Source organism: Lampris incognitus, chromosome 18 (assembly GCF_029633865.1).
Source record: "Lampris incognitus isolate fLamInc1 chromosome 18, fLamInc1.hap2, whole genome shotgun sequence".
Classification (NCBI taxonomy): domain Eukaryota; kingdom Metazoa; phylum Chordata; class Actinopteri; order Lampriformes; family Lampridae; genus Lampris; species Lampris incognitus.
In genome coordinates this window covers 30,342,800-30,355,738 of record NC_079228.1, presented here as the reverse complement: position 1 = coordinate 30,355,738, position 12,939 = coordinate 30,342,800, and the positions used below count along the sequence as shown (strand labels likewise).

Here is a 12,939-nt window from a genome sequence, read left to right as displayed (position 1 = left end):
TCTGGGGTCGACTGTGAGCCGCGTGAATTCACAGTTGATGTTGGTTGTTTTTTCTTCTGTTTGTTCATCACATCAACCCACAACAAATCATTCTTTATCTTTCTTTTTGAAGTCCTCTTTTATACCTTTCACTCTCAAATTCCCCCCCTCCCTTCTCTCTCTCTCTCTCTCTCTCTCTCTCTCTCTCTCTCTCTCTCTCTCTCTCTCTCTCTCTCTCTCTCTCTCTCTCTCTCTCTCTCTCTCTCTCTCAACCTATAGATAGAATGGCTATTTTTGCCCCTCTCTCTCCTGTTTTCTGTGCTATAAGAGAGAGGAGGTTTCACTTTAGCCACACTTTCCTTTTAAAAATTTTTTTTTTTTACAGTGGATAGGAGCGACTTCTCTGACTCCGCAAACCGAGTCCAGACTCTCATGCAACAACAGCCATGTTGTTGGCGTTGACTGTGGCCCAGTTGCACTGGGGGGGCAATACTGATCCGTTTCTATCCTGATGTCTCCATTTCAGTTGGTTTATTTTTCCCATTGCTTGGCTCTTTGGGATCTTATTTAGAAAAGTGCAATGCAACGTTTACCATTATTATTATTTTTTAATATCATTATGACATGTAGGTCTGCAATCTTTACATCCAAATCTTGGGTTGGGTGGAATTAAGTGGTTCAGCTATCTTCTCACTTTGTAGGGCAAAATTAGCTGCAAGATAGTGGATGTTTCACATGCCAAAATTTTACTTTCCCATTTGTAAACGCTAAACCTCTCCCCCAACAGACACAGATCTGGGGCGGATGTTAGATCTTTTTGGGGGCTGATGTGACTAAGGCAAGAGCATACTTGTGCTCTGAATCCCACTTCCATCAAGACGAATCTGTTTCAGCCCACTTTGGATTGAAAGACGAGTACAAGTAAAGGTTCCAGAACGTGTTACTAACTGGCAACTTTGCCACGGTTGGAGACACTCTCCATAATACCCGCTGAGATGACTACCCCGGGTCGCGAACCCAGGACCGTCTTGCTGTGAGGTGACCATGCTAACCACTGCTCCACCATGCTGCCGGTGTGGAAAGATGGTGGTGTGAATTCATGTTTGTGGTGGCCTCACCCAGTACCATCCATGCAGTGTGTTTGTCCACGCCTGCGTCGAAGTTATGTCTTCAGTTTTGTTTTTTGTTTTCCTACTCTTCGCATCCGGCTTCCCACTCACAGACATGACCAGTTGTGTCTGTAGAGATGCCCGACCCAGCCAGAGGTAACACGGGGATTCGAACCACGGCCCCTGTGTTGGTAGGCAATGGAATCTAGGGCTACGCTACCTGGGCGCCCTGTATTCGTTTGATGGCTGGGAGAGCTGGTGCTGGATCAGCTGGGAGAGCTTGGTCTGCTGTGTCCTGTGGGCCCAGGGACCACAGCCCTGCCCAGAGCTTTGCCTGAAGAGGTAACATTGAGGGTGGTCTGGCAGGACGTGGAAGCAGGGCAGGCTAAGCTAACCGCTAGCCCATGCAGACCGGCAGTTCCGATAACACTGAGGGCGGTCTGGCGGCGGCCTCGCCTAGCGTTGACTGTGTTTTTGGTGTCATGTGGAGTGCGGGGAAGTTTATCGAGGCTGTCTGGCTGGGAGAGCTGGTGTTGGATCGACTGAGGGAGCCTGGTCTGCAGCGTCCAGTGGGCCCAAGGACCATGGCCCCTGCTTGGAGCTGTACCCAAGAGGAAACGCCAAGGGCGGTCTGACAGGACCTGGAAGCGGGACAGGCTAACTGCTAGCCCATGCAGACCGGCAGTTCCGACAGTCATCCTGGCAGGCATTTGTTCCCTTGGACAGTGATTTTTTTGTTGTTGTTTAGTTTATATATATATATATATATATATATATATATATATATATATATATGTGTGTGTGTGTGTGTGTGTGTGTGTGTTAGTTTGGATATATGTGTTAGTATGGACATGTGTGTTCTTGTAGTTTTTGGATATGTGGGGTTATTTTTCTTTGTGTTACACTACAGTGGGCTGGGGGAAACGACATTTCATTTCGTGACAAATAAAGTGTTCCTGATTCCTGAGATTTTTGGCCGGTGAGGGTGAACACTGGTGCAACGGCCAACACGTTCCTACTAAAACAGGAAAGCGGACTGAAATGTGAGGATAATGTGGCGACGCTTCTGGTGGACACATAATCTACCAGTTCGACAGCCAGTATTAAATTATAGCAATAATCCCATATAGTTTGATGTGGTTTATAACATGTTATCTGTGTTAGTTTTGGTCCTAGGATACCATTTTAACAAGGGTGGGAACTGTTTACTGCTGAGCTGACGGCACACCAGCCAAAATGGCTGCTACACCTTGTTTGTAGTTTTCGCTACCAGGGGGAGGAATGGATCATGGATTTCAACTTTAATACGCTACACACCAGCCGGTGATTGATTGGCGCCCTGCCCAGAGTGTCTTCCCAACTTGTGGCCGTGGCCTGGAGGGGTAGACTCCCATCTGCAGGGACCCTGATTGGGCTAAGCAGATAGAGACAATGAACAATAATGACCAGTCCATTTTCTGTAACTGCCTCTCTGGATCAGGTTTGCAGTTAGACTCTCTCGTGCCCGCAAAATATTCTGTTTCAAGTGAGGGAGAGGAGCGGCGTCTTCATGATTCAGGGCTTGTAATCTTCAGACATTACAGAATGTGCGAACCTTACCAATCAAACCAATTTATCCATCAGATGTCAGTGCCTGTTTTGTCCTGGCATCGATCCCTCCCCCTCAGCGAAACACTGCACATCCTTGTTTTCTCACGCTCAGGCATTCGTCTCAAGGAAACGCAGACTTGTCTTCAAAGCATATCAGTCTCGCAGACAGACAGTAGTGCTGTACAGGGAGGGGGGGGGGTTCAGAGCACAGGAGAGGCCAGAGGAGCAGTGAAAGGGGCATCTATCTCCGCTTATGGGTATCATGTGCATCTGATTGAGGAAAGAATTTTTTTTTTGAAGGAAGAGGGTGGGATGTGTAATTGCCTTTAACACACACTCACACACACTAATGCAAATCAATGTTTCTGCAACCTCATGTGCAGCATCTCAACACACACATGTAGCATGCAAAAAATACACACCAATATTTGTACACACTTGTGTATACACACACATGGACACACACACACACACATGGACACAAACATGCACATGTACACTCTCTCTCTCTCACACACACACACACACACACACCCTAACTCTAACCCTACCCCTACATATCATATATGTCTATTAAAACTCATCCTGAACAACAACAAAAAAATAATTTCTCGACTGTGAAGCCTTCTGTGAGGTTGAGTCAGTGGACGGATAAACCTCAGATGGAACAGAAACCTCTCGTTTCTGTTCCATCTGAAGACAGAACAAAGGAAAGGAGGGTGATTCTTTGTTGCTCGTAAACAGTTAAGTCCAGTCAAAGTTTCACCACAGTTTTGCCTAGCAACCACTTCGTCACAAATCAAAATAGGAACGCTAGGGTGGACAATTAATCCAGAAAACATTGTGTTCCTGTGTGTGTGTGTGTGTGTGTGTGTGTGTGTGTGTGTGTGTGTGTGTGTGATAGGTAAACTGTAAACACTAGAGGAATGGTATGCCTTACAAGGCCAGAGGGATCTCCCAATGCAGCGAGGAATGTTCGTAGGAAGGGAACAGAGTGGAGGGAGAGACTTTTTTCTGGGGGGGGGGGGGTATATCTGGGAATGGAGGACAAGTTATAATGGAGATCTGGAAGTTCCAATGGAAAAAGAATCCAGCTAATAAAATTAGTAACCTTCCCGTAGCCTGGTTTAGGAATTGCTGGCTGGCACTGGGAGCTGGCCGGCTGTGGACAGACAGGAAACGTTGTTAGCGTTGCTAAGAGCGAAAGTTTCTGATGCACTTGGGATCTTTTAGAGAAGTCTGCACATTCACACGAGGGAACAGTTTTGCTGTAATGTCATGTCATGTCATGTCATGTGGAAGAGATTTCAAACCGTGTTTCTCAGGGAAACTGTAGAATCTTCCCACCTTAACCACAACGCCCTCTCTCCTGCCCTCTGTTTTCCCACTTCAACCCCCCCCCCCCCGACTACCACCACCATCACCACCACCACCACCGCCAAATCCCACCCCCTTCTCTCTTTCTCACACGCCTCCTCTCCACCCTATGTGTCCTCCATCCTTCCCCCCTTCCTCTCCCCCCAGATGGAGTTGTGTGACCTGCTGAAGCCCATCTCCCAACACATCGAGGAGATCCAGGGTTTCCGCGAGCGAAATCGTGGCAGCAGCCTCTTCAACCACCTGTCCGCCGTCAGCGAGAGCATCCCCGCGCTGGGCTGGGTCGCTGTGGTGAGGACCGAGATGCACGCACACACACACGCACGTACACACCCTCACACACACGCACGCACACACACACACACACACACACGCGTACACGCACTCACACACATGCACATATTCACACGCACACACACACACACACACACACACAAGACAATACACGCACACATATACACACACGCACACAATAATACATACAATGTCTGTCAGCATGTAGGAACATAAAAACGACACACACACACACACACACACACACACACACACACACACATTACTGCACATACTGTATACACAAACACAGTTTAAGTCCATCAGCGAGAGCTGGGCTGGGTCGCCGCGTTGAGGACCGAGATGCAGGCACACACACGCACGTACACAGCCTCACACACACGCACGCACACGCAACAACACACACACACACACACACACAAAATAATACACACACACACATGCACATATTCACACGCACACACACACACACAAGACAATACACGCACACATATACACACACGCACACAATAATACATACAATGTCTGTCAGCATGTATGAACATAAAAAGGACACACACACACACACACACACACACACATTACTGCACATACTGTATACACAAACACAGTTTAAGTCCATCAGCGAGAGCTGCGCTGGGTCGCCGCGTTGAGGACCGAGATGCACGCGCACACATACACACGCATGTACACATACTCACACACACACACACACACGCACGTACACACACATACGCGTGCACACACACATGCACACACTCACACACACATACACACAAGATAATACACACACACATACACACACGCACGCAATAATACATACAATGTCTATCAGCATGTAAGAACATAAAAAACCACACACACACACACACACACACATTACTGTAGACACATACTATATACACAAACACTGTTGAAGTCTTAAAGGCAGACCTCAGAAGGAATAACACCAGCCAGTGCAAAAATAACCACAAAGCGAAAGCACCATCGACTAGAACTGTTATGTTAAACCAGCTGAAATAAAGATGATAGAAACATCAACATCACTTCTCTTCAGTCTAACTTTTTGACATCGACCATAAGCAGAATGTCATCACATCCACTGCTTCGTCCATCTAAAAACACTTCCTGTATGCATGTGCTGAGGAAACGGATTCACCAGCCCTGCCGTCTGCTTAAGGCCACAGTACCGAAACCTCACCGCAACAACAGCCGACATGGAGGGGGCACGCCCAAATTCACAGTGATATTGACAGAAATCTTTAAAAGAAGACAGTCAGAGTAGATTAATACTGTCCTTCATGCACACGCACACGCACACGCACACACACACACACACACACACACACACACACACAGAGCCACATGAAGGAGCTGGTCTCTCAGACATACGGGGCCCATACATCCCTCTTTCCTCCCGTTTCTGCTCTCCATCATTTCACCGCTCCACATCATCCTTCTTTTTCTCTGTGTGTGTGTGTGTGTGTGTGTGTGCACGTGTAAGTTTGTGTGTTGCTGCCTGCATGCGTGCGAGTTTGTGTGTGCACACGTGAGTTTGTGTGTGTGCACGTGAGAATGTGTCTGCGTGTGTGTGTGTGTGTGCGTGCGCGCGCGCGAGTTTGTGTGTGTGTGTGCGTGCGAGAGAGTTTGTGTGTCTATGTGTGTGTGTGTGTGTGTGTGTGTGTGCACGCATGTGGTCGTTCTAATCATTTAGATTAGTTTAAAAGCCCATCCACTTGAGATCTAAAATAACCAGTATTGGAAGCAAGTCTGGTTTATGTGTAACTAGATTGTCAGCTTTTATTTTTTATTTTGTTATTTTTTTTCACCGCGGGGCTTATCAGTACATCCTGTGTGGGTGATGTGGACACTGTGTGCTTCTCTGCGTGCTCCTTTTAAATCAAGACGAAATAACGTCTCTCGCAGTGTCCTGCACAAGCAGTGTTTTGCAGTACAGCGTCTCCGGTCGAAAAGATGCCGAGATAAGTGTTCTGAATGAAATGAAGCCTCCAAGTAGTCATTTTGAAATAGTAATTTCTCTCTCTCTCTCTCTCTCTCCCTCCCTCCTTCTCTCTCTCTCGCTCTCGCTCTCTCTCTCTCTCTCCCTCCCTCCTTCTCTCTCTCTCTCTCTCGCTCTCGCTCTCTCTCGCTCTCGCTCTCGCTCTCTCTCTCTCTCTCTCTCTCTCTCTCGCTCTCGCTCTCGCTCTCTCTCGCTCTCGCTCTCTCTCTCTCTCTCTCTCTCTCTCTCTCTCTCTCTCTCTCTCTCTCTCTCTCTCTCTGTCCATCAGACTCAGAAGCCAGGCCCTTATGTGAAGGAGATGAACGACTCAGCCACGTTTTACACCAACAGGGTGCTGAAGGACTACAAGGAAAGGTAAATATTGTTCTACAGTGTGAGTGTAACGAGTCACCCAGCAGCAGGTATTGGGGTAAAAAAGAACTCTGCATAGTTTTGAGACTCCACCGTTGATTCTTACCAGTTGCCTCTGATTTTTTACTGTTAAAATATATTGTTGCTGAGGCGTCCGGGTAGTGTGGTAGTCTGTTCCGTTGCCTACCAACACGGGGATCACCAGTTCGAATCCCCGTGGTACCTCCGGCTCGGTTGGGCGTCCTACAGACACAATTGGCCGTGTCTGCGGATGGGAAGCCAGATGTGGGTATGTGTCCTGGCCGTTGCACTAGCGCCTCCTCTGGCTGGTCGGGGCACCTGTTCAGGGGGGAGGGGTAACTGGGGGGAATAGCGTGATCCTCCCATGTGCTATGTCCCCTTGGTGAAACTCCTCGCTGTCAGGTGAAGAGAAGCGGCTGGCGACTCCACATGTATCGGAGGAGGCATGTGGTAGTCTGCAGCCCTCCCCGGATCGGCAGAGGAGGTGGAGCAGCGACTGGGATGGCTCAGAAAATAGGGTAATTGGCCAAGTACATTGGGGAGAGAAAAGGGGGGAACACCCCCCCCCCCCCAAAAAAGTAACACGGGGTAAGCAAGACTTAATGGACGACATTTGCAGTTAGCCGATACTTCGTTCATTTTCACTTGTCTCACTCACCTGTCTTGGTTCATAACCCCCCCCCCCTTTTCTCCTCAATTGTATCCGGCCAATTACCCCACTCTTCCAAGCCGTCCCGGTCGCTGCTCCACCCCCTCTGCCGATCCGGGGAGGGCTGCAGACTACCACATGCCTCCTCCGATACATGCGAAGTCGCCAGCCGCTTCTTTTCCTTGGTTCATAACTACACCTCTTCAATCATCCCTGGATTGTGACCTCCCTCTCTTCTTTTCCTCCTCCCTCCCTCCCTCACTCCCATTTCTCCCCTACTGCCTTCTCCCAGTGACAGACGCCATGTTGATTGGGTTCGTTCCTATCTGTCAATCTGGACCGAAGTGCAGACATTCATCAAGCAGCACCACGCCAGCGGACTGGTGTGGAGCAAGAGAGTGAGTCCAGCAGCGCTCAGAAACACACATCAGCGGCTCACACACACACACACACACACACACACACAGATGGAACAGAAACACATATACACATACATGCTCGCATACACACACAAGTATTTACACAGAACCACACAGAGGCAAATACAAGCACGCAGAAGTACACACGAACACACAAATATTCCCGTGCACCACACGTGTGTTCACACAGCGGCTAAGAGCAAGCACGCAGAAGTACACACATCTGGATAAACGTGAAGTGTTTCTACTGTGAGTGTCTGATCGCACATCCACACCTGTGCAACACAGCGCACAACAATTCCCCAATATGTAAATGAACGACTCCATTACTGAATATGTCATCACTTCCTCTTCCTCATGAATATGTCGTCACTTCCTCTTGAATATGTCGTCACTTCCTCTTCCCGGCATCCAGTCACGACTCAGCCCCTCCGCGACTTCTGCTTTTTGTTTTTATCTCACCAGAGAAAATTCACAATTAGGAAAAACTCTTTCAACGAGAAGCAGTCTAACCAAGATCGTCTCTCTCTTCTTATTTTCTTAGTTCCCTTTTTATTTTTTCATTTCGCTCCACGGTGTTTTCATTTCATTTCCGTTCGCAAGCCTCGATATTTTTATATCAGAACTCAGATTAATTCCTACTTTGTGCATATTTCCATTTTTAGTTATGGAGCGCCTGGTTACATAAGCCAGGCCCCAAAAAGTATGAATGAATGGACGGGTCGCTCCCCTGAGGTTCTCCTCCCGCTGAGCCACACCGGTCTCTCCAAAACCACCGTCCCTCCTACACACACTGCTGTATATGGATCTCCCCTGTCTGTCTCTCTCTCTCTCTCTCTCTCTCTCTCTCTCTATCTATCTATCTATCTATCTATCTATCTATCTATCTATCTATCTATCTATCTATCTATCTATCTATCTATCTATCTATCTATCTATCTCCCTCTTTCGCTCTCTATCTCCCCCTCTGTCCCTATCTTGCTCTCTCTCTCCCTCTCTCCCGCTCTCTCTCTCTCTCTCTCCCTCTCTCTCGGTGGATCTGAGAGATTAGGGATGGGTCAGTAGAAGGAAATCCTTCAGAAGACAGCTGACCTTTCCCCTCCTACTAGCTAGTAAGGTTTATTTAACCTTGGCTGGTGCAGTTGGAGCTGAAGTGAGTGTGCGTTCTCTTTTTATTTATTTTGGGTTTTCGGTGTTACCCAACGCTATATCTGGAACACACCCTCACATGTGGAAGCGGTCACAACCACCACTGTCTTCTGCTGTGGCGCGCTTTGATGCTCCATGGTACCGGCTTGTGGTGGTGGGGGGGTGGGGGGATGGGGTTAACTGCTTCGCTCAAGGGCACATCGACTCATATTTCTGGAGGGAGGACAGTGAGCGACGCATTCAAATTCAACTTCCAAGCAGGGTCCGGTGTTTTGAAACCTGACTCTTTCTTTGGCGTTATCCGGCGGCCCGGCTCTTTTCCTCATCCCTCATTTCCTGTGTTTTCATGTTCAAGTCATACAGCAAAAAGCAAGAAGGGGAGTTTCTCTTTTAAGGGAGGTTGTGCATCTTTGTCCGTTGGTCATGTTCGAGTGTTATCATGGATAAGTGAGGCCCCTGTTAAACAACCGTATGTGTGTGTTTGTGTGTGTGTGTGTGTGTGTGTGTGGAAACTTGAGAGCGCGCGGTGGCTGTGTGTGTGTCAGCTGTTGTCCCTGATGTCAGGCGTCAGAGTTGAAGTGTGCGTGAGGGTTAAAGTGTGTGTACGAGGGCAGGGGTGTGTGGCGTCAACAGGTGGTCTGCAGGGTCGGCTTGAATAGAGGTTTTCTTCACAGAAGAGCCCCCCCCCATCTACCCCCCTAACCCCAACAAAGGACCCGTAGTGTGTACACTCACACACACTCTGTACGGTAACTTAACTTACAGGGTTGCCCCCCCCCCCCCCCCACACACACACACACACTTCAATGAAGCCGTCAGCTGCTGTCCAGAAAGGGGTTTAGTAGCACAATCGCTCACAAACGCACAGCCTGACATATGGATATGCCTCGATGTCCACATTCAAACACACACACACACACACACAGGTGAGTGTTGCTGCAACTCACATTACTTGATAGACATTATGCAATCACATGCACACAGACACACACCTACATACACACGAGGTGGAGTGGCATGTTCGCAAAGATGCTGTCGAAAAATTTTACACACACAAACACATGCTCACACATACGCTGCCACAGACACACACACACACACACACACACACACACACACACACACATGCTTGTGCCTCGGCCTTTCCAACAGTTTTGAATTCAGCGGTTTGCCCTCAGCTGTTTAGTTTTTAACAGGCCTGTGTTGTCCAGCAATGACGGTAGCGGCACATGTGCCGCCTCGGGTCAAAGGTCGAGTAGTCTCAGCTGCGCTCCAAATCATGAAATGTGACCGTTCAACTCTCTGAACCTTTGTGATAGGTGTGTATGTGTGTCTGACTGTCCCTGGCAGCTGTGCGAACAGTTGCTACAGCCTCACATAGACTGAGAATAGGAATGTATGTGTGTGTGTGTATGTGTGCGTGCATATGTGTGTGCGTGTATGTGTGTGTGTGCGCGTGTGCATATGTGTGTGTGTGTGTGTGTGTGTGTGTGTCTGGTTATCCTCACTGCAGTTGTTGTTTGTGCCTATGCACTTTTACTGTATACAGTTCATCAGTCAAACACAAGCATTTATCCATTCTACAAACACCCGTGTGGACTGGAAAGGGCCAGAAGATTAAAAGAAAAGCTGCAGAAACCTCTTCTGTTGATGATAGGACTTGATTAACCCCCTGATCAGTGTTACCCTGTCATCGAGTGTACGTCTGGTTAAACCGCTTCACAGAAACAATGAGTTTTTTTGTTGTTGCTTTGTTTCTGGCATATATTCATAACAGAGACTCACAAAAGAGACTCTCGTGCTTCTATTTGTATCCCATGTGGATTTAAGCAGAGTGGAACGATAATGCCTTGGAACAATTCACAAATATTTGCTGTTCTATACTCTCCCTGCTGGAGAGATGGGGTACTACACATACCATTGATCACATTCGGAGGGGACCTATCCTCTTATCCAATACGGCACCATAAGTCAGGCCCTCTCCCATCTTCTCTCAACAGAATAATGAAAGATAATGAGAGCGCATGCAAATTAGATATTATATTATACTTCCTAACATGCATCTCTCTCTCTCTCTCTCTCTCTCTCTCTGTTTTGCTCCATTGCCCAGGGTCCTATTGCTCCTCCGGCCCTCTTTGAGCCTGCTGCAAGTGCTCCCTGCCCTCCTCCCCCGCCACCCCCTCCTCCACCCGGCCCTCCCCCGGTCTTCACAGACGATGAGCCACAGGCTGGGGCGGGCGGCTCGGCGAATCAGCATGCAGCTCTCTTCACCCAGCTCAACCAGGGCATGGACATCACTAAAGGTGGGTGACCGCGAAGGGAAACACCAGCAGTCAATGATGAGAAGCACACGACGCATCGCCACGCAATTCAATTCAGCCATAACAGCGTACCCAGTGTCAGCTTGTTGGCGTGATGACTTATTCACATATATGTGCAAAAGTGTTTCAGATGTGCAGGTGGATCAGTATCAGTCTGTATTTGGATCAGTGCAACAATTCAAAACAAGAACTTTTTAGATCCACATAGATTTTCTTATTCCAGGCGATGTGAGCACTTCTCCTCTAGGGGCCAATTCTAACAAACACAGAGAAAGAGAGAGAGAGAGACAGACTTAGCTATTCTGTTGTCAAAGGCTTATCAGGCTCATCACCTCCGAGTTGCTTTAAGGTCAATATTGTGAAATGTAAAATAAATGCACAGTAAGTTGTCTTTTAGATCAGATTTAGATTAGTTAGATTTGCTTTTAAAAAGCTCATTTTTGAGAGGGCACTACAGGCAAAAAGAAATTTTAGCTTTTATTCATTCATTCAGGTTTTTATTCAGTTTGTATCATAAATTTACATTTACAAGGAATTTGACATAGTAGGGCACAGTCAGGGGAACACAAAGGACGAAACAGGACATTTTAAAGTAGGAAAAATTAGGAGCATCTAAGAAGTCAATATGGGAGTCTCTAAAAATGTAAGATTATAAACATATCTGAGAATATCTAACTATACGAGAGAGTAAAAGAAATCTAGGGAATTGAAAAAAAATCTTGTGTAAAAAAAGTACAGAGAGCCAAAAATGAGATGTTCACAAATACTATAATACTGTCAACCGTGAGGCTTTACAGTATTCACACATTGAGCACTGCAGTGGTGTGGTACAGGTACATGTATAATTTGCATTACGTGTGCACATACAGTCTACATGAACATGTATAATCCTCACTCTTTTGTCTTGTTACCTTCAGGTCTGAAGCACATACCAGACAACCAGATGACCCACAAAAACCCAAACCTCCGCTTACCAGGAGGCCCCGTGCACTCGTCCCCGGCCAAAAGCAAAAAACCCGGGGCCGGGGGCTCACCACGAGCCGCCCCCCAGAAAAGACCCCCTGTGCTGGAACTGGAGGGAAAGAAATGGAGGGTGGTAGGTTCACCGTTTTTAAGCGCTTCTACTTTTAAACGCATCATTGCTGAAATTAGTCTGCATTCTGCATGAGGTGGTCAAGCGAAGATGAATTAGAGTACTGAAAGACCGAGTGAGTAGATTTGATTTTGAAATGTCAGATGAGGCAAGTTGGGTCTTAGGACTGACTGAGATGTTACTAAATAGGTCTTTGTAAAATCATTCAATAGGTGTCCCTTGGTTTCTTGGTTTCTTTTTTTTTTTCACTTTACATACCCAAGTAAATGTAACTCAGTCGGGCTCTTTTCCAGCTTTACATTCACAACACAGAGATGCCAAATACACCTACAGTGGTCAGTTGGTTACTTAAAGGGAAAATTCACTGATTTTCAACCTTATCGCTGTCTATCTGTGACCGAGATTGCTCTTGAAAAACACCTGCACTTGTTCCCGATGGTTTCTGCATCTCTGGATGCAGTGAAACAGTTTTATTTCCGGCCGCCGTGTGATGTATCGTGACGTCAGTTGGCGGGCGTAAAAACTAAATACGGCCTAGCAGGGTTTCTAATACTCTAATCCACTTTA

At 47.4% G+C, this 12,939-nt stretch overlaps 1 protein-coding gene across 1 annotated transcript in view; it reads left to right on the top strand.

Moving 5' to 3' along the window:
- The window catches only part of cap2 (cyclase associated actin cytoskeleton regulatory protein 2), a 37,581-nt gene that overhangs the window by 18,994 nt on the left and 5,648 nt on the right, over positions 1-12,939 (top strand). The window contains exons 5-9 of the mRNA XM_056298302.1: positions 4,203-4,346; positions 6,638-6,723; positions 7,683-7,788; positions 11,069-11,261; positions 12,197-12,375. Of these exons, the coding sequence (XP_056154277.1) occupies positions 4,203-4,346; positions 6,638-6,723; positions 7,683-7,788; positions 11,069-11,261; positions 12,197-12,375 (708 nt within the window). The remainder of the gene's footprint in view (positions 1-4,202; positions 4,347-6,637; positions 6,724-7,682; positions 7,789-11,068; positions 11,262-12,196; positions 12,376-12,939) is intronic.